Source organism: Aulonocara stuartgranti (genome assembly GCF_965226115.1).
Source record: "Aulonocara stuartgranti genome assembly, chromosome: 20".
NCBI classification, from domain to species: domain Eukaryota; kingdom Metazoa; phylum Chordata; class Actinopteri; order Cichliformes; family Cichlidae; genus Aulonocara; species Aulonocara stuartgranti.
This window is the reverse complement of record NC_138956.1, coordinates 10388819-10412993: the sequence shown is the minus strand read 5'-3', so window position 1 is coordinate 10412993 and position 24175 is coordinate 10388819. Positions and strand designations below refer to the sequence as shown.

Genomic DNA, 24175 nt, shown 5'->3' with positions numbered 1-24175 from the left:
TGGCTTCAAAACAAGCCGAGATCAGGACTCCTCCATGCCGTGTTCGCTGATGATCAGCTCATCGACTTGTTACACCTGGCTTTTACCTACCCTCATAATTCGTATGGAAGCAGTAAGGGTGTTCTTAGTTTTTCACAGGACTGCAGAGAGTCCAGTGAAAACTTTCCTTTTCTCATTACTGTAAAATTTCACAGCACTACACATCAGATCATTTCCCAAGAAGTAATTAAATGCCATTAAAATAAGTTTTTAATAAATGCAGGAATCAGAGTTAAATGTGAGATTTTTTTTAATGTTGATTAGATCATATAACTCCTGTAAAACATTTTCAGGAGCAGCCTTGTAATCTGTTTCCAAAGAGTTCGTTGAGGACTTTTATAGTTTCCAACTCTAGAATTAAAAACACCCAATAGCATCAGCATACCCAGGTGGGTGTAAAAACATGGCGTCTTTTAAAAGACACATTCTTCTGCTTGTTTTAATGTCCATCATGCAACGGGCTTTGCCAAACTCGAGACTTTATTGCTCCGCAAATGCAACAAAGGCAGTAAAAAGAAACCAGGAATGAAAAAAAAGGGACATTACAGCTTTTTTTTTTCCCTTTTTTTTTTTTTTTTTTAACTACTGACAATAAGAGAGCAAGCTCCAATTATAAACCCAGCTCAATGTTTATCAGGATAAATAAATACAAGTTCAAAATAAATACACTATTAAATACAGTATAAAACAACAGGCACAAAGGGAGGAAATTGCTCTTTGATGAAGGAAGAAAGCAAAAGAAGTAGGAGATGCTGCTTTGGAAAGTGATGAACTTAGAAAAATAATCTGTTTGGTAGCTGGTAAATAGCGAAATCATGAAAACTATACAAAATGTAACTGCAATCAATAAAACACAGTAATAAAAAAAATCCCTTTTCCAAAGATGGGTGTCTAACTGCTACAACAGAATCATAGATACACTTTGAAAATACATTAAAAATTCAAGTAAAGGAAGGTGTACATCAGTAACACAACGCATTGCAGTCATCAATTAAAGCACTGGGGCACACTGTCCACTATCCACTACATTATAGAGCCGCTTCTTTTATATAGACGGAAGCAAACTCTCGCTAAACTCCTAGAAAGAGGCACTTTAACAAAAAGATAAAGTCTTTAAATGTCGGAAATCAAGCAACTGTCTATTCATAGAGCTTCATCCAGTCGACGTGTTACCCAAACCAACAAGAATATGAACGAATGTCTGTAAAGCTTTTACAAAACTAAAGGAGACATTGAAATTGCAAACCAAACTATTATTTAGTGTGAAATTGTCTCAACCACAACCACTCATTATTTAATCCTCACCATTTTTTTCCCCAGGGTATGTTTTTTTTCTTTTTCCCCCTCTTCGTTTGCCGGCACACTACAAACAAACGTGCTGCATTCCAATAGAAACTTTTGAGTGGAATTGCAAACTACTGCAATTCTTGATTCTTCGATCCAAGTGCTTCATTGTAGGTTTTCGTTCCTATAAACTAAGAGAGGGGGGGATTCTGTACACATAGAGTACCTCACATATGTCCTCTCTTTTTCTTCTCATATAAACATCACTTATAAGATTATAGCTTAATTTCTGCACACAGCCAGGAGGCGGCCAGTAAAAACACAAGGTCCATCTGTGTTTATGCACCCAGGCAACACCATCTCTTTAACTCTGGGCCAGCTCAAGCTCATTTCAGCCACTGCGGCGCTCCGTCCTCACCGGCCGGCCTAACAGGAAATGGAGCAAGGTGCCAATTAAAGGAAGATTTTGTGACATCACTGCCGACCACAGTCACAACAAAAAGGCTGATCACACCTTGACTGTTCCTTCGCTTGTTTGTTTGGTACTGGATACAACAAGCTCAGGGTACGATTTGTGTAAAGCATTCCAAGGAGTAGACCGTTTTATGAACCGTAGATGGAAAAAAAGAAAAGAAAGAGAAAATAAAGATAAAATTGCATCTGTACAGAAATTATGGATAGTAAAAAAAATAGATATTCAAATATACACAGTCTACTTGATATATTTGTCGGTGTGTATTTGCTCCATTCCCTGTAGATAAGAAATCAGAAAAAATGTACAGTAAGCTTGTCTTATTCAGTCAGCCTGAAAGGATGGCACAGTCCTCTTGATTCTGATGATCACAAGCCATCCCCGCAGTAGTGCTCCAGCTCCGTTTAGAGTTCAAAGGGCTGCCGGCTGCAGTGCCTGATTTGAATTCCCTTCATTATAAGGATCACACTGCAAACACGCTCAGTGTGCTGGTCTGGTCCTTTAAGCCCAAGATGCTGTAGGCAATTCTTTTCAAATGTCCAGGCAGCCTCACTCCAATGTTCTTAATATCCCTGCAAAGGACACACACACAACGAGGAGGATATATAAGAGAAGCGCCACATGGATTTACAGTCTGGCCACATTCCAACACTTTTCACGCACATCCTTCCTGCCTCTCGAGCCTTGAAGTAATCACTGACTCATTCGATGTGATGAAATGCCAGCCCGGAGCTGAACCGATTCATGCCTACGTGGGATGCTTTCCAAGTGTGCAGTCTGCCAAGGATTTGATTGATCTTTCATAAGAAAAATAAAAAGGACATCACAGGGGGCTCGACGAGCGCACGACGCGAACCTGCAAAAGCCCTGCAAAGCAGCAGCCTAAAGTCAAAGCCTTAATTACAGCCTTAATTACTTAACAAGGATTCTCTCTGCTGACGATGAATCAGTTGTCTGGCAAGCAGAGGGCGCGTTGTAAATAACTGCTGGTTTTCCAAGAGTGCTACCAGATGCCCCGAGATGGAAACATGGGGCCATGAAATCACACCATACTGTATGACAAATACTTCAAAAGGGTTTGTCTCTGCTTCACAGTCTGCCCATCTTCCCAAGATCAAGACCTACATATATACGTTGTGGCAGAATGGGGTGTGGAGGGGTTTATTTTTGGTTGGTCATGTGGTTAGAAAATGCTCTGGCCCTCGTTATAGAGCTAAAGCAACCTTATACTATATGCTTCACTAAGCCTTTCTTCCCGAAACGTTGAGTTCATCTCATTAAATTACCCCTTTTGTAATCGGGGGAGTCAGGGAAGATCTAATTGCCTCAACCATCTTGTGATGAGTTCAGGGAGTACTTTCTGAGCGCACCTCTTCAATCTCTCCAGAAATCACATCCATTTCAATTCAGTAATCTCCTCTAGTTGCTGCTCCTCTACAGCCTATTCCCTCCCCCCCCCCCTCTTTCCCCTACTTTAATGTTGAAGAAGCCACAAAAGGCCTTCGATCTAAACGGGCAAAACTGGCGGTTTGTTAGGGGCTCGAGTAAAAGTGCCGTCCAGGGCAGCGGGTGTGATTGGGTGCAGGGAGGGAGGAGAGAAAGGATGGAGGAGGGCAAGAAATATAAGAACTGCAGTAACCACAAGCCACCACCGTCAGCCAACCACAAATGAGCCCCATTTCTTCTCCTTCCCTCGATTAAATTTTCCATCTCAAACATTTCTTAAGTTGTAACCGAGGCTGGCGATTATATTGAGTGCAAACTATTTTGCTGGCTGTTAAAACTTAACATCTTTGGGAAAACAGATACATGAACTGCCCGAGAGAAGTCCGTCAGGGGCTGGGAGGAAAAACAAGTGTGCAACTTTTGGATCTACAATCTTAAAACCTGTGAGCAAATAAGATAACTGCTACTTTAATATCATGTCACACTTACTCAGTTTTCATCTGCAGGACTTGTTCCATGGTGACAATCCCGGCGCAGGTGAAGTTCTCGCTGTACTGGCTCATCTTGATGGACTCCAGCCATTCAGACACCGACCTGAAGGGAGAGCCATCTGAGCCGCTGGTGCTTGGCAAGCGGATGGATACGCTGGTAAAGTAAAATGGATCCAAATGATAATAATCAGCAGGCTTTCCCCACAACAAAGGCTGATGACTGAACTGCAATTACTGTGCAGGAAACCAGTGATAAAAACCAGTCGGAGGAGTTGGGGCGAAAGATAGCGTGGCATCCTTTGTCCTTTCTCACCGTTTCTGGCTCTAATGCGTTTTCACAAAGGTGAAAGTATGTATTCTCACACACAAAAAACATCAAAAACAAAAGAACGAAAAACAACAAAAAAAATCTTTAGCACGCATAATTCTTCCATTAGCCCAGCAGCAAAGGTGTCAGTGTGTCCTGATGTTTTTAAGTATAACATCTTAACACTGCCACTGCCCCAGTTGACCCTAAACATCCTGCAATTTTGTAAAATTAAACTTAATGGTTGAGCTGCTGCCTAAAGCTCTCCTTTGAAGCTAGGAAAGGTTGAGTCTGAAGTCAGACGGCCAACTCTGAGCTGAGCGTCGAGTCAAATTAGTCACGTTTTAAAACTCCTGTGACAAAAGTCCAGTCAGACGTCAGTCAAACTGTTTAAAAAAAAAAAAGCCTTGATTTATTAAATAAACTGAGTCATTTCCCTGACAGACTTGTTAATAATGATGTGCATAGTCTTCAATGCACATCGCATGGCTCCGTCCTAACATCTAGCAGAAGGGAAGCTGAAAGAGCTCAAAGGACGTTTACATAAATGAGACCGAAGGAGGGAAAAAAAGTAATTTATATTATTATTGTATTGCCAAATGTTTTGGTTAAAGGGCTCTTTCCAAGAACTGGTTGCTGATAGTGGCAGCCACTGTAGAGTCAGCACTAGAAAAATATGCACTATAAGCCTTCTGCCTAGTGTTTAAATAAATCTTACCGTGGGTCAAAGTCTGCAATGGTCTTCAGGGACTCTGGGCTGCGCAGCAGCTTGTCCAGCAGGCTCACTATGTCTCCGAAACGTGGCCTCTTGGCGCGATCCTGGAGCCAGCACTGCAGCATCAACTGATAAACGGCTGAGGGACAGTCCATAGGTGCCGGGAGCCTGAAAGCTTCATTGATGGCCTTCATCACCTGGAAACAGTTGATCTCATTAGCCCTTTTTTTGTTTGTTTTTTCTCTTTAAAATGACAGGGTTCTTCAAACTTTGTGGTCTTTTTTTTTTTAATTCTATGAAGTTTGCTTGTCTGGCACATACCTCGTGGTTGCTCATGTCCCAGTAAGGTCTTTCTCCAAAAGCCATAACTTCCCACATGACTATGCCAAAACTCCACACGTCACTAGCCGAGGTGAACTTCCTGTATGCTATTGCCTCTGGAGCTGTCCAGCGAATCGGAATTTTACCTCCCTATGTGAGAAAAAAATGTTAAAAAACGGTAAGAAACAGATCTTTAAAACGTGGTAAGATGATTCTGGCTGGAGAAAAGCTCTCAGGAAGGCCCACATCTACTCACACTTGTGGTGTACGTCCCCTCAGGATCGTCCTCCAGCACCCGGGACAGGCCGAAGTCAGACACTTTGCACTCCATGTTGTTGTTGACGAGGATGTTGCGGGCAGCCAGGTCTCGGTGGACGTAGCTCATGTCAGAGAGGTACTTCATGCCTGCAGCGATGCCACGCAGCATGCCCACCAGCTGGAAGGAAGAAATCTCACCATCATGGTCCTGGTGTAAGAAACAAAACAGTTATTATAATAACTTAAAAAACAAAAAAGAAAAAGGATCAAACTCTGAACTTCAGAGCTCGTTCTTGTGTTTTTAACAGCTTCTTTGTGGCTATACTCACAGAGATAGTTGCATTAGTAAAAACTGTATGTTGTGGACTTACCCTAAGGTACCTATCCAGAGCTCCATTCTCCATGTATTCAGTTACGATCATGGCGTGTTTAACTGCACAAAGAAGCCACCAAGAATAATAAATTACACATCTTTCCATTGCACCAAAACAACTGAAACATATAAAACTTAGAAAAGAAGCGGCCAAACTCACAGAAACCCTTACATTTGGTAACCACTCCCTCTAGGCGAATGATGTTCTGGTGGGAGAACTGGCCCATGATGGAGGCCTCGCTCAGAAAGTCCTGCCTCTGTTTCTCGGTGTAGCCAGGCTTCAGTGTCTTGATAGCCACTGCCACCTCTTTCCTCCCTGGCGCTTTCAGAATACCGCGGTACACCTCACCAAACTCCCCTGCAACAAAAAAAGAAAAAACACCATCACTCAGACACTTGAGTTGAAAACTAGATGCCCAATATTGGAACATGCATCTGATACATCTCAAGAGTTTACCCACAGGGGTTTGGCTGTGCTACAGATTGAAAATGAGGAAGTCTGCGCGGCTGTTTTGCCCGGGGCTCTCTCATAGAGGTGTGTTCTCAGAGCCTGATTCTCTGTTGTTGTTTTATTAGCCTGTAGTTCAGGGTGGTGGTGGGGGGTGGGCATGGGAATCAGCTGTCACGAGAGGAGAACGGGTGGGGGGCACGCGGTCGTGGGAAGCGGGTGTTGGAAAAGACCGTTTGCTTACAGGGTAAAAGTTTGTCGCAGTTGAGTAAACGTATCATCATGTGGGGCAGAAAATGGAAAGAAAAAAAAAAAAGCCAACAGCGCTCAGGAAGGTGCTCTGATATCGTTCCAAAACACCGTTCTTGCAACAGTTCCTTTTTTGTGTAAGTGTGCTGTCAACTTGAGCCACGACAAAAAAGGTGCCACAGCCAAGACAATAAAATGTCTCAACTTGTTGTGCGAGCCTGACGGATGTTAATCTCACTGAAGTAACCACCGTCAGTCACCCTGCTAAACAGCGAATTTGGGGGATTGGAAAAATCTTTCAACGTCTCAGAGCTAAGACCCACAACAGACTGTCTCAGCAGGGCTGTCACTCACCAGCTCCGATGACTTTCTGTTTGGTTATGTGGCTGGGGTGGATTTCGGTGGCAAACTTGAGGACGGCCACGTTGGGGTCCTCGTATGTGTGTGGATCCACGTAGGTTTTCAGAGGCTTCAATTGTTCTGTCAACCAAAGGAAGAGACAACAACAACAACAAACACTGTTATTGTAGGTCGACAAATAAATCAAGTCAATTCATTGAAATGAGACAGAAAGGTGGGAGAATTTTATTTAATTTTACCTGGGGTGGAGAAGTACGTGTCCTCTGGTCCTTGCCTGGTGTGAGAGTTCCTTTTTCTAAAAACAAAACAAAAAAAAAAGGAATAAATAAATTTTTAAAAATCCATCTGCAAATTAATGCCCTACTTTATCTCTTTATTATTTCCTTCCTTTAACATCAAGAGCACATGGCAACCTTTGTAGCAATTTTTCTTTTGCTCTAAGGCTTTCACTGCTGCAATGCATCCATTCAGAAAGAAGTGGCCCTTTGATAGCGGCTGTCGATAGGCTGTGTTTGCAAAGCTGATTTAAAGACTGAAAGACAGACGAGCAGGAGGGGAGGGAGGGAGGTAGACAGGCGGGCTACAGTACAATCTGCTACAGCAGAGACCCAGGTCACCTTTGACAAAGTACCCGTGGCCTGGTGCAGAAAGAACCAAGCCCCTCTTATCACCAACAATGTACCACTCTGGGCAAATTTCCTTTCAAGGGCCCCCCCACTACCCCCCCAACACTCACTAGAATATCACCATTGAGCAATGACAAGGCACATTCAACGCAAATTCCTCGCCAGTGAATGCTGGGACACAAATCCAGATAAATAGAAAGAGAAAGCTGGCTAAAGGAAGGGAAAAAGTGAGAGGTGAGGAGAGATGAATGCGGGGGCCATTTGGAGGCCCCTCAAAAAGGAAAAGCAGAAGAATGAGGGAGGAAGCTGGTGGAGGAGGACTTATTCTGACCGGTTAGCAGACAGAGAGTGGAGGGAAGGGAAGCAGAGCGGGACGTTTACTGACCGTCTGTGGAAGAAAAGGAACGCGAACACTACGATCAGCATCATCGCCACCCCAATTGCCGCCACTAATAAGACAGTGTAGTTCTGAGACGGGCTTCCTGGAAGAGAAAACAAGGTTAGACGCACACATCTGCATGAAACTAGTGAAACTTGTAGAGGGATTCTGCTAAGTACCTTCAGTCAAGGTCTCGAAATGCTCCTCCATTCTGGAGCCTTCGGAGTTGTCATCGCTGCCGAGGGCCTGCACAATGAACAGGTAGGCCGTACCCGGGGCCAGATCTTTGATTTGCGCAGAGTTCTTGTCGAGCGTGAGCACGGTGTAGGTAGTCTTATCAAGGTTGTCATCCTGGGAGGCAGAGGAAGAAATGTGATCTAAGCAGCCAGTGTTACTGCAGAAGACGTGATCCTGCAGCCATTTATATTAGTGGCTTAAGCTTATGGCCAAAACGGCGATGTCTGATTTTGAAAATTTATGCCTCGTGATATAATTATGAATATTCAAAATAGATCCAGTGGATCTGTTATTTAAACAACATGCGAAACACACATACACTGACACAAAACCAAAATGATACATAAGACAAAGTTTGATTTCAGGGCATTCCTGGTGAGAAAAACAAAAGATGCTCACCTTCTTGTGGTAAGTTAGTTTATACCGGACGTGAAGCTGGGCACGTGGTCGAGGGGATACATCCCAGGAAAGAGCCAGGCTGGTGGAGGTCCGTCCCACCAGTCGCATTGTGGTAATTTGGGGGGGATCTAAGGAGAGGGTAGAGAATATTAGGGGTTTTTTGTGATGTGAAAAGCTGAGAGGATATAAGAAACAATAGATAAAATAATAGACTTTAGAGCTGAAATCCGACAGTTCATCTTTCAACCTGTGGAGTTGTCGCTACCTCACAGATAGCCCCACACTGCTGCTTCATATCAGCTGTGCTCACCTGTGTAGTGCAGAAATATAGTGACATTGCTCCTGGATGCTGGCCGCTGAGCCTCACTAGCCAACTGCGACACGCCGCTGTGCGCCTGCACGATGAAGGTGTAGTTGAGGTGAGCTTCCAGCTCGCTCACTGACACCCTGGCCTCAGTCAGCTTCGTGCTCCCCGGCTCATAGCGAACTCTCTCCCCACAGGGCTGACACACAACCCCATCGCAGCGCTGGCATTCCACGCTGTAGGTGATGTCATTACGACCTCCGGTGTCTTCAGGGGGGGTCCAGGAGAGGATGAGTCTTCCCACGGAGGGCTGACGGACAGCCGAAAGATCTCGTGGTGCAGAGGGGGGGCCTGGTGAGCACAGGTTTGAAATGCACGCAGCATTAAGAGCAACGAAGAAGAGAAGCACACGATGCCAGATGTGTGGGATTTTTTTTTTCAGCTATGACTGGAAATATACTTCTTTTTTTTTTAGAAGTTTGATAAAAATAACTTTTAAACATGTCCGGTGTCAGCTGAAAGTCATGCTGCCAGTTCAAAACCATAAACACACCCCTGCACATCCTGAAGGATTCACAGTCACTTTTAAAATGTCTGTTTTGATTACACACTGGAAAGGTCACGTGTGGAAATGGCACTGGTTGCACTGGCTGAGTAGCAAACACATCCTCATTTCAAATGTTTCTTTTTTTTCTTCCACGGGTCTCACCTGAGCAGGGTCCAGTAGTGGGGTCGGTTGGGGCCCGGAAGAAGCCATCCTTGCAGGGACAAAGCACAGCACCATGTTCCAGCGTATCGGTGTTGGCAGGACATGGCTCGCACGCGTCACTCGATGCCTCCGCTTTGAAAGAGCCAGGCCGACATTCTGCAGAGACAAAGACGACATTTGCATAAGCAGCAGAACAACAAATGACTTCAGGCAGCATCCCAAATGACAATGCAAAGCTAGTTTCTCCAGACCTTTCTACACCCGTCAATAGAGCAGCAATGCTGTGAACTTTTGACCTCATGTGCAACACAATCAGGCTAAGTTGACATGTCAAGACTAAAAGTCACATTTATACAGGGCTCAGTAATTGGCTGGTTGCAGACAGGGATTGATCAAACCTTCCAATTAGCAGATGGCCTGTTCTACCTCCTCAGCCTCAGCCACCTCCAAGTGAAAGATATTTTGTAGGGAAAACATGTGCAAGAGTTTGCATGGTGCTGGCTCTACTTATTAAAATACTCAGATGAGCCCAACCCAGCCTGCACTCCTGCCCTTTACTTCTTCAACTACTAACGCCTCCTCCCTCACTCCACTGTTGGCTTCTCACCGTCTCTCAAAGCACAACCAGTTATGCCACATTTGACGATACTTAGGTTGTCAGTGCTGCAACGGGAGAGAGGAATGGAAGCAACAGCTTTCATTAAAAACACCAAGAATCAGCCCAAAACTGCATCCGCGTGCGCCTGACAATCCATCATCTCTATTTTTTTTTCCTTTTACAGAACCACATGCAGATCTTTGAAACTGTATCGCTCAGATAAGATGACACCCGATTTCACACGTCCAACTCTGAATAAAGAGACGCAGGTAGGGGTCCAGCTGTGCGTAGCCGCGGTGAAATACGAACTTAATGTGGTGTGAAATCTCAGAGAGAGCGTGCCATAAAGGGGAGTGAAAACGAGATGGCTCCCCATTAACTCCGCGAGAGCATTCCAACGCCTGCTGCCGCTCGTGTCCTCACGCCGTTGCACATTCATCCACACACGCATTCATGTGTGCACCGAACACATGCACAGAAAACACATACATGTATGCAAAGCACAGCCTTGGACACATGGGACAAGCTGACATCAGAACAGGGATTATGTCTACTGCCTGTCACCTGTTCACATCCCTCTGCTAAGTCAGTTCAACTACACACACACACACACACACACGCACACACACAGAAACATAAAATAAGACATCTCTGCCTTGTTCCAAGTTGTATTTCTGGAGTAAATAGCTAATGAGTAATGACAGACCTTTACATTTTCTCACTTGTAAAGGTTCAAGTGATAAAAAAAAAAATTCAAAAGAGGTGCTAGAAATAGAGATCAGACAATGTAAGAACCTTTCATGATATTCAAAGACTGTGGTTAACGCCGCTGACAGAGGAAAAGCAACAAAACATTCAAATCAAAGGCAAAATGTATGTGTTCCAACAGGGGCGACTTATAAAGGAGAGCCGAGGATGACGATAAAAATCAGATTCACGCAGAATTCTTTCACTGAGGTCGAAATGAGTCAAAGTTTATCTGCAACCTACAAGTGCCCACACACACACACACAGACAGCACATGGCTGTGGCTCTGTTTAAGATATATCAAGGGGATTTCCTCAATAAACCGTACATTTCACTCCAGCTTCGCTTGTTTTTTTCCTCGATCTTTGCGGGTTGGGAGCTGCGCTGCTGTGAACGGGTGTGTGTGTTATATAAGGATTAGAAGACAGAAAAAGCTCAGCTTGAGGTATTTTGTTTTGTTTTGTTTTTTTAAGTTTGGCCAACAGGCTTACGCATTACTCAATCCTCCCTCAAGACAGCGCCTCGTTTCTGTCTCAGCCAGCTGTTTCACCAACAGCTACTGCTACTCATTAACGCAGACGAGGCAAGAGGACAGGAGAGGCAGGAGAGAGGTGGTGTGAAGGGGACAGAAGAAATACTGTATCCTGCTGAGGACTGAAGAAAAGAGGGGAGAAAGAAAGGAGACGGGGATGGGTGAACTCGCTCATTGAGAAGGGGGAACAGCTGCTGCCTCAAACCCCAATTCATACCCCTACCTCTCCTCCTCGTAATCCCCAAATTCCTTCCTCCTCTCCTTTCTCTCCTCCCGGTCGCCTCTAAAAAGCCTCCCAGCTAACCCATTAACATTGCTATTCACCGCTGACCAACAGGCAAAGAGAATGCCATGCCATTCAAGTGCTGAAAGAAGAAAAAAAAAGAAAACATACAAACAACCAAGCGCTGCAGATGGGAATAGCCGGAATGCCACATGGCAACTGAAAAGAGGAGGACTAGCCTCTTTTTGGCGCTACAGTGCCGGCTGCAATGCATCGTGGTCAGGCCTGCGGAGATGATGGCCTTACTCTGCGAGTCCCCTCTATAATCAAGATGCATTCCAGCGCACACCACCCAACAGGAGGCCTGTACCAGAGCGCCTTGAGAGCAGATTCATTTTCGGCCCAGGTCTCCGCTGTAACAAAAAAAGGTCAAGGAGTTTGTGTATCATGAACATTTGAGTCACTGACGGTAAATGAAAGTAGATGATTCTCTGCTGAGGTATTTGATGAGAGGATTCCTCGACAAAGGAGAAAAGTCCGGTGAAAGACAACTTCCTTGTTCCACGGAGAAGGTGGAGAGAGGGGCTTTGGATTGTTGCTGGACACAACAGGAAACAGGAAGTGTGAGACTGACGCAGACTTCCTTCCTAAAGCAGCCAATCAAAGCATGGAAGCATAAGGGGAGCGTGACCAGGAGAAGAACTGCCGCTGTGGCTACCAGAGACCTGAGACAGAATAATAACCCAAAAGGAAGCCAGAATGTGTTGACCCAACACGAACAGAGGCACTAAACCCACAAAGAGAGGGGGGGCTCCTTAGATGAATGATCGTGTATACAAATGTCTCTCAGCCAGCTTCTTCAGAGTTGAAACATTTCACAAAGTTAGACTGGCCATTTTTCCCCTCCCTGTAGCTACAAAGAAAGGAACTGTTTGTCATTTGAGAGGCCCCGTGTGCCTCGAGTGGCTCTGTGTTTGTTTATTGAGAGTGAGTGCAGGGGCCCGCTACATTGCTGGGAGCCTGAGTGGCTCTGGAGTGGGAGCCTCCGATGGCCACCCCATAAGGCTTGTCAGCTGAAGTTAAGATGGATGGAGGCGCCGAAATGATGAATGCACGGTCGGAAAGATGGATGAATGGGTAACATGGTGGCTCAACAACAGGAATCGGCCCTCAGGACTCGGGCAGCACATGGTAAGGGGAAACCCCCCTGGTCCCCCAACAATTGAAGCCAGTGCAGGGCTTTTTAAAGGCAGTAAGGTCATGTCTGCCTCAGGGCAATTGTGAGTTAAACTGTGCATGGCTTACAGGGAGTCAGTGGCCAAGTAAAACAAACACATGCTCGCAGTGAGGAGGAGGGAGACAGAAAGGATAAATTCAGAACTACAGCCAGTGAACAGAAAAGAAAAAACATCTTGCAAAAATAATACCAACCAAGAAATGCAATGTCTAGATCTTAATCAGAATGGCTCCCCGAGTATAACTAAAGGCATTTGCCTGTACCCTTGTCTTCTTATTACACTCCCCATCCCCCTGGTTTTCTCCACCTTGGGACAAACCTGTAATTGCAATATGTCATGTCATTTTGTTTGTATGTAGGGTGACAACACGCCATTAGCATTTTGGGGTACTCGGAGGTAGTGGAACAATGGGGGTCTGTGTTGAAGGAGGTGAAATGGTAATATGAGCTGGGGTGGGGGGTCACTGAGGTAAAGGAGGGGAGAGCAGCAGAAGGCAGTAAAGGTGTAAGGGCTGAGAGCAGAGTGTGCATGTGTGCATGTTGGGGGTGGGTGGGTAGAGAAGCATTAGTCAAAGGGATTAGCTGACCAATGGAGCAGCTGTAAGGGCATTACATCTGTTTTACAATTGCTCTCAGGCTTTCATCTGGGGTTGCTAACAAACACAATAAATTCCCCGATCTGCTTTCGCCTCTCACTCCCTTTGTCCACCCAGATTCACTGACAGGAGGAGGAAAACTGGGAGAGAAAGGTCGAGTCAAGCAGACACGAAATGTGCTCAGCGTTTCTAAGGTTTTGCAGATGCATCGAAGAAACCAGTACTGGTTGAGGTGAGCCAACAGAGACAGCTTCCAGTGGTTTTCCGCAAAGCTGCTTGGTAGAGCCAGATGACCAGGTGGCAAACGCGACACCCGTTTTACTACACCACAACAAGCCAACAGGTAACACGCTGGATGCTGATCACTGTCTGCTTCCTGGCTAGGGGAAGTGGCCAAAATGAGACCGAAATGCACCAATAAACAATAAAGGTTATCAGGGAGGACAACGAAATGGAAAGCGGCTGAGCAAGGCCGCTCGGCATCGACCGACAATGGAAAGCCCTGAGCCAACGGGTTGGGGAGTCACCAAGGGATTAGGTGACCTCCGGTTTCCGCTGTGGGCTCGTCCTGTTAGCAGTGAAGGGCGGGTGGGTGGTGTGTTGTGCTTGGGGGAGGTGGGGGTGACTGACTGACATGGGGGAAGGAAAGTGCTGACCTCACACACCAGCAGTACAATACAATGCGCTTCACATACACACACACACACAGCCTGCAGGCTCAGGAATGTCACCAAGAGGAAATATGTCCCAACTTCCCCACCACAACCAACACGCACACTAAAAAGCTAAAAATTGCTAAGGGTCAGTTGTTTGGGCCAAGGGACATTTGGAAACTAAATAAGGCGACTGCAAAAACAAACTGGTTGTGTTGGTCAGAATGTTGAGGACTCCGATTAAAGCTGCACTAATCAATTTTTTAAAAATACATTCACAGCACTACGTGTAAATCAAAAACACTTGTTTGTCATGACGAACACGAAAAGTAAACACTTCCCGTTAGTTCAAAAGAACCTTTTCCCCCCCGTTTTTCACTCATTGTTTTGGTTTTCCATGACATGAGGATTGCTGAACATCCAAAAACTAGCACTGTTCTCAGTGCCTCAATGTTCATATAATTATTTAATTATAAATAATAAAATACGCATGGAAACCATTTGTGCTAATTACACTGTAGATGCAAAGCTATACATTTTTTAGGTTTCAAAAAGTGGGCTTCCCCCTCATGTGCCTCACAGTTGTTTGGTCCACTGCCTACTAACTCCTTCATTTAACTTGGACAATGTGAGAGACTTTGGTCTTTAATTCTGCAGCTCAAGTGACTACAACTGCATTTTTCGCCTAGCTAAACCTTAATGTGGCTGCCATATTGTTACAGTGCACATCTTCTAAATGTTTCGGAGGCAGGAGGTCTGCCTACAATTAAAATCATTAGAACTCACTGAATTTTCAGCAAGTGTTTTAAGTGGTTAGTACTGTATGCTGGCCTTGAGAGTTCAAACACACTGCAAATTAAGAAAAGACCAACCAAGAAAAAAAAAAAAGCTGCACAAAGTACACAAAATACAACGGAAGTTGAATAAAACTCAACGGAAATAGAAAAAAGGCTGTGCAGAAAAACTCCCAAATTTTAGGGGGAGAAAATAATGTGATGGAACAGCTGTGGAAGTAAGCTAACAGGAAATGGTTAATAGCAAACATGCATCTACGGCATTATATGAATTAAAACATGCATTACCTGCAACTTTTTCGCCCTCACAAGGTTAGACGCAACTGTTCTGTCACGTTAATGTCTCCGCAAAAACACTGTTGAGTTTTATTTAACTTCCATTGTGTTTTTCTATTTGCTGGTGTTTTCTTGAGTTGCAATTGGTTTGACCTCTCAGGGCCACTGTAGGGTTAGGTATTCACCACAGATTTTTTTTTTTTTTAAGTATATACATTTTTTTAAAAATAAAATCATGAAGTGCCCCACGGCTCGACCGCAACACCAGTCACACTTTTTAAACCACAGTAGTATGATTAGCTGCAGTCCACATTAAAAACTTGTGCTACATTTTGTCATCTTGTTTGAATTAACTGCCAGTGTTCTGCTCACTAAAAGCGTGGCCCAACAAGACTGTGCATGACACCACTTGAAAGTCCACCCCCATTACCTAACCAGCTCACTCAAGTTCAGCCCGCTAGGCAGACGTTAGCTTGGCGTAAGATCTGAGAAATCCAAAGTAAATCAGTGTAATCGCAGTGGGTTTATAGCCAAGGTTATATCTAGACTGTGCATCTAAATGAACAGCATTGTCCAACGAGTTTGTGACTTAAGCAATTTCCCCCCTTTTCCCCCCCTATTTTGGAGATCAGCCACAGGGATCAAAGGTTAAAGGAGTTTGGTAGAGCAGAAAATTTCAGTGTGGGGATTATCCTGCAGGAGTGAGATGATTCCATTGTGTAAAATCCACTTTAAGCCAGCTAAATGAAATCCCTGTCATCTTGAGGAGTGGTGCCGTGTTCACGTCTTTGCACAGTCACCATCAGATTGAGTGAAATTGCACAACACCTTTGTTTTAATAAGTCTGCAGTCACCATGAGGAACCAGCTGGCTCTCAGCGCAACCAGATTAAAAGATTTACATCTACTGAAGTGTCGATCTCTGACATTTTAGATTGCAAATGCCAGATCAAGTATTTTGTTTTTAAATAATTTACTTCCATCAAATGTTTATGGCTTAACCATTACATGAAGCCAGTTGTTTTTTCCTCTCCCCGTCCACTAAAAACTCTCCCATTGGCAGACTTGTTCTAATTTAGCTTCTATTTATCTTTACGAGCCACTTGCGGAGAAATGTATTTATCAAGGGCTGAGATGAGAATTGTACACAGTCTAAATAGTCCCATCATAGCCGTGTGAAACGGGATGTTTAAACTCTATTGGTGTCATATTCATGACCTGAACCCCGGCCAGTAATAACAGCCACTCAGTGATTTCACAGGAGACATGAACACAAGACGTGGAGGAAAGACTTTGTTTGTCTGCAAGTTTATTGTACTTGGGGCAGCTTCTGCAACAGAGCGCGTTTCGGGAGTAAATTGCGATAAAATGACGATGCAAATAATCCGCTGAGATAAGAAACTATTAAATAAATACGAGATGAGAGGGCGGAAAATTGAGGCTAAAATAGAAAGACTCTTCAGGGACAGGGAGGATTTTGGGAGAGAGGGGGCAGAGGACGGCAAAAAGAGAGATTGCACAAAGGCAAAAAAGCAAGCAGAACCAGTAGTTACTCTGCTTAAAAAGACTAAACACACCCAAGTCAATTACTACCCATACAAATCACTCACCACAGCATGCAGTCACAATTACAACAGTCACCAACTGTTTGTTACATCAGCTGAGGACGAGCTCGGAAACACGGACACAGACATCAGGAGGGGGGAGAAAATGGTTTACTGGAACCTTTGTGGAGAGAGGAGTCGGAACTTTACTGGAACTCGGGGAAACAGTTGTTCCACCGAAAGTGCCCTCAGCAGTCCAAATATTCCACACTGCGTGTCTTTTTCTATAGCGTCTTCTGTAAACCATAATATGGGATTAGGCCTTATTTGTTGAGGCTTTAGAGCGACCGAGGAGGTGTGGACCAGGGCACTTAGACACAAAAACCAGAGGACCAGCTGTGATCCTTTGAGGAGGTGCAACGGGTATGCCATTGCATTGTGCCAGGGAGGACTGTGGGTAAGGAAGGGCGTGATCGGCTGCAGAGGAAAACTGTCAGTGTCAAAAGTGAGTCACAAGGGGAAAGTGTTGAGGTTTAAAAGACTGACCAGGTAATTGAAAGAAAGTTGTGATTTTTCCCCCCCCCCCCCCCCACAGAATAAAAAAAAAGCAAAGTTTATTTCCACAGCATCCTGATCCATAGCAGATGGTGAAGGGAAACAATCAAAGAAAGCTTCCTCGGTGCTCTATTTACAGTTTAGATTAAGTGGGGTTTTTAAATACAATTTTTTTGAAAATTTTTAAGTATTAAATAAAAAGCTTAATTTAAAAAAAATGTAAAAAGATTTTATTTTTTATTTTTTTTTACAAAATATACACTTGTAAAGTATCTAAAAGTGTCCCAATTTTAAAAACCACCCCCCCAAAAAAACCCGTCTTGTCAGCCTTGCTGACTCATATGATTTACAACCAGTTCATAAAAACGTTTACAATAACTGCTCTAAACACTCAGTGCAGTGCAGGAAGCGATGCGTTTTATCTTCAGGGTCTGTTTGCTCGGTTCTGTCGTTACGATGAGCATCGACGGCCACCAAGAGAACAGCGCCACACACCAAATAGAAAAAAGAAAAAACAACAACAACAAAAACTCAGAGGTTTAAAAAAAAAAGGGGGGGGGGGGGGGGGGGGAGAAAAGAAAAGGGGGAAAAAGATCCCTGCGGTACAGTTTGACAGAGAGTGATCTCCAAGCCAAAAAAGTACCACAGTGAGGAGCTGTGATGAAGAGACGGGAGACAAAAACCAGATGAAGTCACAGGTTTCTATTTAATAGGTCCCACGGGAAGAGCGAGGAGTCATAAAAGTGAGTGAACACATCGCCGAACATGGAAACTTTCAACCCAAGTACGAAAAAGCGCCACAATTGAAGTTTTGTGGTTTCTCCCGTAACAGCGCTCCACACAGGAAAGAAGCGGGGAGAATGATTAACTGTGCGTCGGTAGGATATTCCACTTTAAGCTCTCTGAACCATTCATCTTGGCCCACACTGCAGCTCTGTGATTCATTTCCACCTTCATCTGCAACTGCCCTCATGCATCTTAGGCCTCTCATTTAACTTCATCCTGGTAGTTTTTTTCCCCCTTGGGGGGGGGGGGGGGGGGGGGGGTTCTTTGTTTAGTCATCTTTATGTGAGGGCTCGACCCGGAGCTGCTCTTCCCCCTCCTGGGAATTCCACAGGTCTGGAGTAATGCTGGAAGGCTCCTCCTCAGCAAACCGATCAGGAATGTATCAACCACGAGGGAGAGGAGGTGGAGGTGTGCTCCACCGGCCATGCAGTGGGAAACACAGCACTCCATTGTTCTCCTACCTTTACATTCCTCTCCTCTCTCCATTTAAAAAAAAAAAAAAAAAAAAAAAAAAAAAATCACGCCCCCTCCTCTAAACACAGCTTCTCGCTTTTGCATGACCCCTCTCTCTCGCTCATTCCTTCCTGCTTCTCCTCCCTAATCATCTTACCTGCCACTTTCCTGCAGCTAAAAATGATCTACTGACAGAAAACGTAATCGCTTTTAAAACAGCTCTTTGCCACTGGTGGGGGAACTAAATGGGAAAATAGATCTGTTACAGAGCCACAGGTGGATTTACAACCGCTGCCCCCCAAAATGTCTTTCAGATGTCTATTAGAGGTATTCATACCCGTATACGAGTGATTCAGGTCAGGCATGTGGGTGGGTACGAGCAAGTGTCACGAGCAGCAGAGAATGAGGCTCCCGAGTCTTCAGGTGTTCAGTTATGGAAACGGATCTGAACAGGTCCTTGCATGCCGGGCTGTGCAATATGTTCATATACACTGCTCAAGTCAGACACACACACACCCCACAGTGGAAGCTCAGTAAATCTGTGACAACAGAGGGAGGAGGATCAAGACATGGATGCAGACAGGGCGACATGCAGCCAACTTCCCCGTTCACACATAAGAGGAGGGCTTCAGCACTCTGTGACGCTCTATATGAACAAAGTGAGTGAGGCTCAAAAAGCTTCCTCCTGCCGCCTCCCACTTCCCCCCCCCCCCTCCCCAAACCATCTTTAAAGATGCTAATCCATCACAGTACAGTAGCCTCCCAGCTTCTTTGATCACTTTCAGTCACTCTGACAGCCCTCACCGCAATAATAAAACCCTTCTTTAGGCACAACTGCACCACAACTACAAAGGCAAAGGGACAGATGTATCACTGGACGACATATCACACTCAAAAGATAACAAGAGCAGGTGATAATGAGGTGGCAGGAAATCAACCTGATGCAACATGCTGTAAGCCCTGAACCATGAAAGGGCCATGTGCTTGAGCAAGACTTTAAAATATGTGATTTGAAAGCTGAGCGTGACTCCAACCCAAAGGTTTCTTTATTTAAAAGATATGTTTTCAAATATTTTTTGTTACCAAATGAGATTCACCAGCGATGAAAAATGAATACGTCAAGTACAACCTGACTCGAAACCTCTTCTCCCAACTTAAGCCTCCATATCACAAAGGCTTTAAAGTGCTTCACATGACTCTTTCCTTAGAACTGCACATGTTAGTCATAGTGAAACCCAAAAACACTTTTCCTAATTTTACAGGTATCAGTTCAAGGTCAGGGATAATGCCAGGGCATGTACAAGTAGGCCTCAACATTCCTTCCATTGCAAAAAAAGAACCATGTTAGCCAAAGGCAGAATTCCACTGAGTTACAATAATAATACCCATCATGAAGATCCACACTCTGCCATCCAGGCCTGTTTTACACCCCGTGGCAATTAAAATAAAGGTAAATAGTGACTAATGCTGGATGGGTGCTTTAAAAAGCACACTCTCCTGGGAAGCAAATCCTGGTTTACACCCAGACGAAGCGCCTGTAGACAGAAAGACTTTGAGAATTCCAGAGACTCAATCGCATGTGCTCACCTTGACATGCGTCTTTGACCTCTTCGTAGCCCGGTTTGCACTGGCACTGTCCGACCTGCACCGCCCACTTCCCTTCCTCGGTGCAGTAGATGCGAGGTGACTCCTCACTGGCTGCGTTATCCACGCATACCCCGCTCACTTTCGTAAGTGGCTGGTTCTCACCTCCGGCCACCGTCTCAGGGAACGTGGCGAGATTCTGTACGGTGCCCGGGCAGGTTTTGTAGAAGACCCTGACGGAGAGAAGAGCGATGCAGGCTCCGATGTCTTGAAAGGCCAAGTAGAAACCTTTTCGAGACAGCCCGTCCACCACTCGCGTCTCTGTGTTGATGTGCATTTCATTTTTGCCGGTGATCTCATCCGGAGCTATGGTGGCCACCTTCTTAAACTGGCTCTTGCGGAAGGTGGTGCCCACATCTGCATCCGATTCAGACGTATAGAGGTTGAAGGTTTCCTTGCATACTAACGAGGCTCCGTCGAAAGAGTTGCAGTCGCGTACGATAAACTTAAGTTCCACAAAAACCCGCGAGGCCAATGGATGCCGCTGGATGAAGGTGGTGCGCAGCCAGTTGTCCTGCTCACGCTCCTCCACGTTGCAGATGGAGTACGTGTAGAACTGAGAGCCATTTAGAGTCCTCTGGACAACCTCCCACTAAAGAATAAGAGCACACACACACAAACAAGCGAAAAAGGTTAAGAGGTACGAACACCGAGCCCTGGGCAGCCCATAAGCATGTGCAAACCAAAACTACCAAGACAGCAAAGGAAAAAGGCTCTATTGCACTCCTCATAAGGGTTCAGCTATTGTACTACTGTATGAACGGTATGAGTGTGTGTCAGGGAAGCCATGCTCCACAAATTGCTAATTACTCCCTGTGAATATTTTTACAGCTTCACAGCAATAACACATTTCTGGGACATGGAAAACTGCACTTTACGAGCAGCATAACAATACAGCAAACCTCAGGGGCTGATGAGCATGAGCATTTCTGACATTGCAAAGATACCAAATTATTTCCAATTCTTTCTTTTTTTTTCCTCCCCCCTCTGGCTACTTGTTGGCATGTTCCCCAAATAGCTTTGCTGCTTGCATATTAAATGGTGCCACAAATATTTCTGGTGGAAAAAAAAGTCACAGCAAGTTTTAACAAAACCTTGGCTCCTGAGAAACAACTGGCCCCACGGAGACAGAGGCTGTGGTTTAGTCTCTGCATGTAGCCCCTGTCCTATTAATTAAAAAATAAAAAAAATGTGCTTAGCTGGCCGATTGTGTGACTGTGCATATAAACTAAATGTGCAGCAGCAGAACCCACACATCTATAAAACAGCTGGTGAACATTTTTCACAATTTTTACAAGGGCCCCTTAAAACACCTGAGGCTGATTAATGAAAAAGTGAAACTTATGTAAAGGTTTTATTTCTTTTCTTCTTCTTTTTTCTCTTCAAGAAATTTGGGTGAGCCATCACAAACACGCTTGCACATGCCTTTGACTCATCAGTACATGAAATGAAGCCATTTGCTGTGAATTTGCATGAGCCTGACTGGTCAATTACTGTGAAACTGCAGCCCAATCGGAAGGCATTATATGTTTCTAGTACACTGGTGTAATAATGTGCCGGGCACTGCACTAAATGTAGACGTTTACGTTTTCCCCTCCATCCTAAACCCATCCTCTCCAAAAAAAAAAAAAAAAAAAAAAAAAAAATAGAGAGGCACCACATGCTGCAAACTTTAAAAGTTAATTGCTCTCTGACATACAATTCTGGAGCTGAAGCCTTCAAACCACAAGAAGCCGCAAGTATTCCCAGTTGAGCGCTAGCAGCTATTCTGTCTGCCTAAGCTTTTGGTATAGTCCAGACATGCTTGGATGCAGTTCCTGATAGGATCCTGCTACTCTATCGCATATAAGGTTAACTGATTTTCATTAAAAAAAAAAAAAAAAACTAAACATACACACACAGCAGCCGCTCCACATCTAACCACAGGAGTCAAATAGTCAAATGTCATCAAATTGGAGGGTCTACATTCAGCTGGAGCCTTTCCGTGCATTTTCTCCACGCTGATTTGTCTTTAAGGCAAATTCCAACAGGAAACGTGGGAGCTGGAGGAGAAACCAGAAGCAGAGCTTTACTCACCCCGGTCTTCTCTCCCTGATCTAAGGGCCAAGTCAGCCAGCCCAGTTCATCTCCTGACGCCCTCATGTCCAAAAGCATTTCTGTGGAGACACGAGAACAATTTCAGTAAGTGAGAATGCACCTATTTTAAAATATATATTTATCCAGAAAACATTTTGTTTGGTTTGAAATAAGTAAAAATATTAGACTTTTGATTCCTCAGAAGAGATATCTGTAAATAAGAAGCCATGAATAAGTTGGAGTTTTGCTCTTAGACTAAAGAAGCGATCAGATTTTAGTTAAATAAGAGCGGCAGCTTGCTGCATGAATATTAGACGTTTCATTTGCCACATGCCAGCAAACTTTGATATACTCGAGTCAGCGTGTTGAAATCTATTATTCCTCTTTTAATATAGAGGAGTGGGAGGGGGGAAAAAATCACTCAAATTGTGGCAGATTTCACCTGCTGGTGCGACGTGGTTTACTGCAGCGCACACGAAGTCTCAGCATTGCTGATGGTTAATAATCAAACCAAACTCCGCGAAGTTCTTTTTTTTATCCAAATAAAACATTGAAATAAAGAAAGAGACAGAGCAGTGCAGGACTGTCATAAAGCTTGAAGAATATTTCCTGGTTGTTAAAACAACAACTTTTAAATTGGTGTCCCGCATGGCACGCGTGCTTTCCTTAAGCAAAATCTCAGACAGATTTAATGCAACCAGGTTTTTAAATGATTTGCTTAAAAAAAAAAAGTCACTCACCTTCTTTAGTTTGTATTGTAATAAATATGCCACTGAGAAGTACGTATGAAAACAAATAACGTTTGATTCCACCAAAGAAATCCATTTGGAAAAACTTTTCCTTCCTCTCTCCGCTGCTGGGCTTGGCTGGGACTCTGAGAGGTGAGCACAGCTCGCTGCAGCTCATTCACAAACAGCACGACACGTCACGGACTCCGCCCGATGGAATGTGTGTTTGTGTGAGTGTGCGTGCATGGTGTGTTTAGCGTTTCCAGAGGTGGGAGTGAATGGCAGTGGGGTGGTGAAGCACTTAGGGACTGTTGGACATTTCATAATTACAAACAAACCATCACGAACATCTCGAAGAGCTTATCACAGTTAGTACAGCCTGGTGCAAGTTTCCAGAGAAAACCTGAAATATTTCTGTGCGCAATCAACCTCAAATTGCACTAAAAGGGCAAAGCACTGTTAGCCTCTGGGAGAGAGGAGGGTTAGAGGACAGAACTATTACCCTCCAATGAAAATTACATTAGTAATAATTTTTTTAAGATTTCCTAATGCTGTTAAAAAAAAAAAAAACAGAGCATCCAGGTTTGCATTATTGAAAGTTACATTATTTTACTTTGCACACACACAAAAAAATAAATCACAAAACTCCTCAAACCTATCAGGGTCAAAATAGATGCTAATAGTCAGCTTTTTTTTAAAAAAAAAACCAAAAAAAAAACCACATGTCTGCTGAGCAATTCCAGCTCCTTGTTCTTTGACGAATCTCTCAAGCTTCTCCAGATTTGATGGTCTTCAGGCACGGATCTTGATCTTCAGTTCATCTCACAGATTTCCAAAGGGATTCGAGTCAGGGCTTTGTGCAGGCCAGTCAGCAACGTTTACTTTGGTCTTCTGGATGTAGTTTTTCACAAGGAGCGATGTATGTTTTGTAAGTGAAAACAAAGTGATGACCCAGACCCAGGATTGCTGCTGCCTGCTGGAGGTTTTCTTTTAAATTCAAAATCTCAGTGAGTCTTCACCAAGATTCCTGACCAGTCCTTACCAGTCATGACCAAGATTCCCAGTTCCAGATGCACTGACGCATCCCCACAACATAATACTCCCACCACCGTGTTTCACTGTGAGGGTGGTGTTGTACACCTCTTCCTTCTTTCTCCAAGCATGAACAGCATCTCTGTGGCCCAAGAGCTCTAGTTTCATCTCATCTCAACAAACGAGGCACTTCCAGTATACATAATCCTAATAGACCTCAGCATACTTCAGTCATACTTCAGTTCTTCTTGGTCTACAACCTCAAAGTCCATTCCTGTGCAGGGT

At 44.4% G+C, this 24175-nt stretch overlaps 1 protein-coding gene across 2 annotated transcripts; it reads right to left on the bottom strand.

The window, feature by feature from the left end:
• Nucleotides 1-271: 271 nt before the first annotated feature.
• epha2b (eph receptor A2 b) lies at nucleotides 272-23091 on the bottom strand. Of its 2 annotated transcripts, none has more exons than XM_082518001.1 (17): nucleotides 22871-23091; nucleotides 22131-22210; nucleotides 19998-20646; nucleotides 9418-9573; nucleotides 8715-9059; nucleotides 8405-8532; nucleotides 7948-8119; nucleotides 7775-7871; nucleotides 7003-7058; nucleotides 6758-6883; nucleotides 5867-6064; nucleotides 5705-5766; nucleotides 5332-5541; nucleotides 5076-5225; nucleotides 4758-4951; nucleotides 3731-3886; nucleotides 272-2367 (listed from the first exon to the last, which is right to left on the bottom strand). In XM_082518001.1, exons 1-17 carry the CDS (start codon nucleotides 23034-23036, stop codon nucleotides 2259-2261), a joined length of 3054 nt encoding a protein of 1017 aa, XP_082374127.1. In that variant the 5' UTR covers nucleotides 23037-23091; the 3' UTR covers nucleotides 272-2258. The 2 variants fall into 2 exon arrangements, with proteins under 2 accessions (XP_082374127.1, XP_082374128.1); XM_082518002.1 differs by having other exon boundaries at nucleotides 5879-6064.
• Between the last annotated feature and the right edge of the window lie 1084 nt (nucleotides 23092-24175).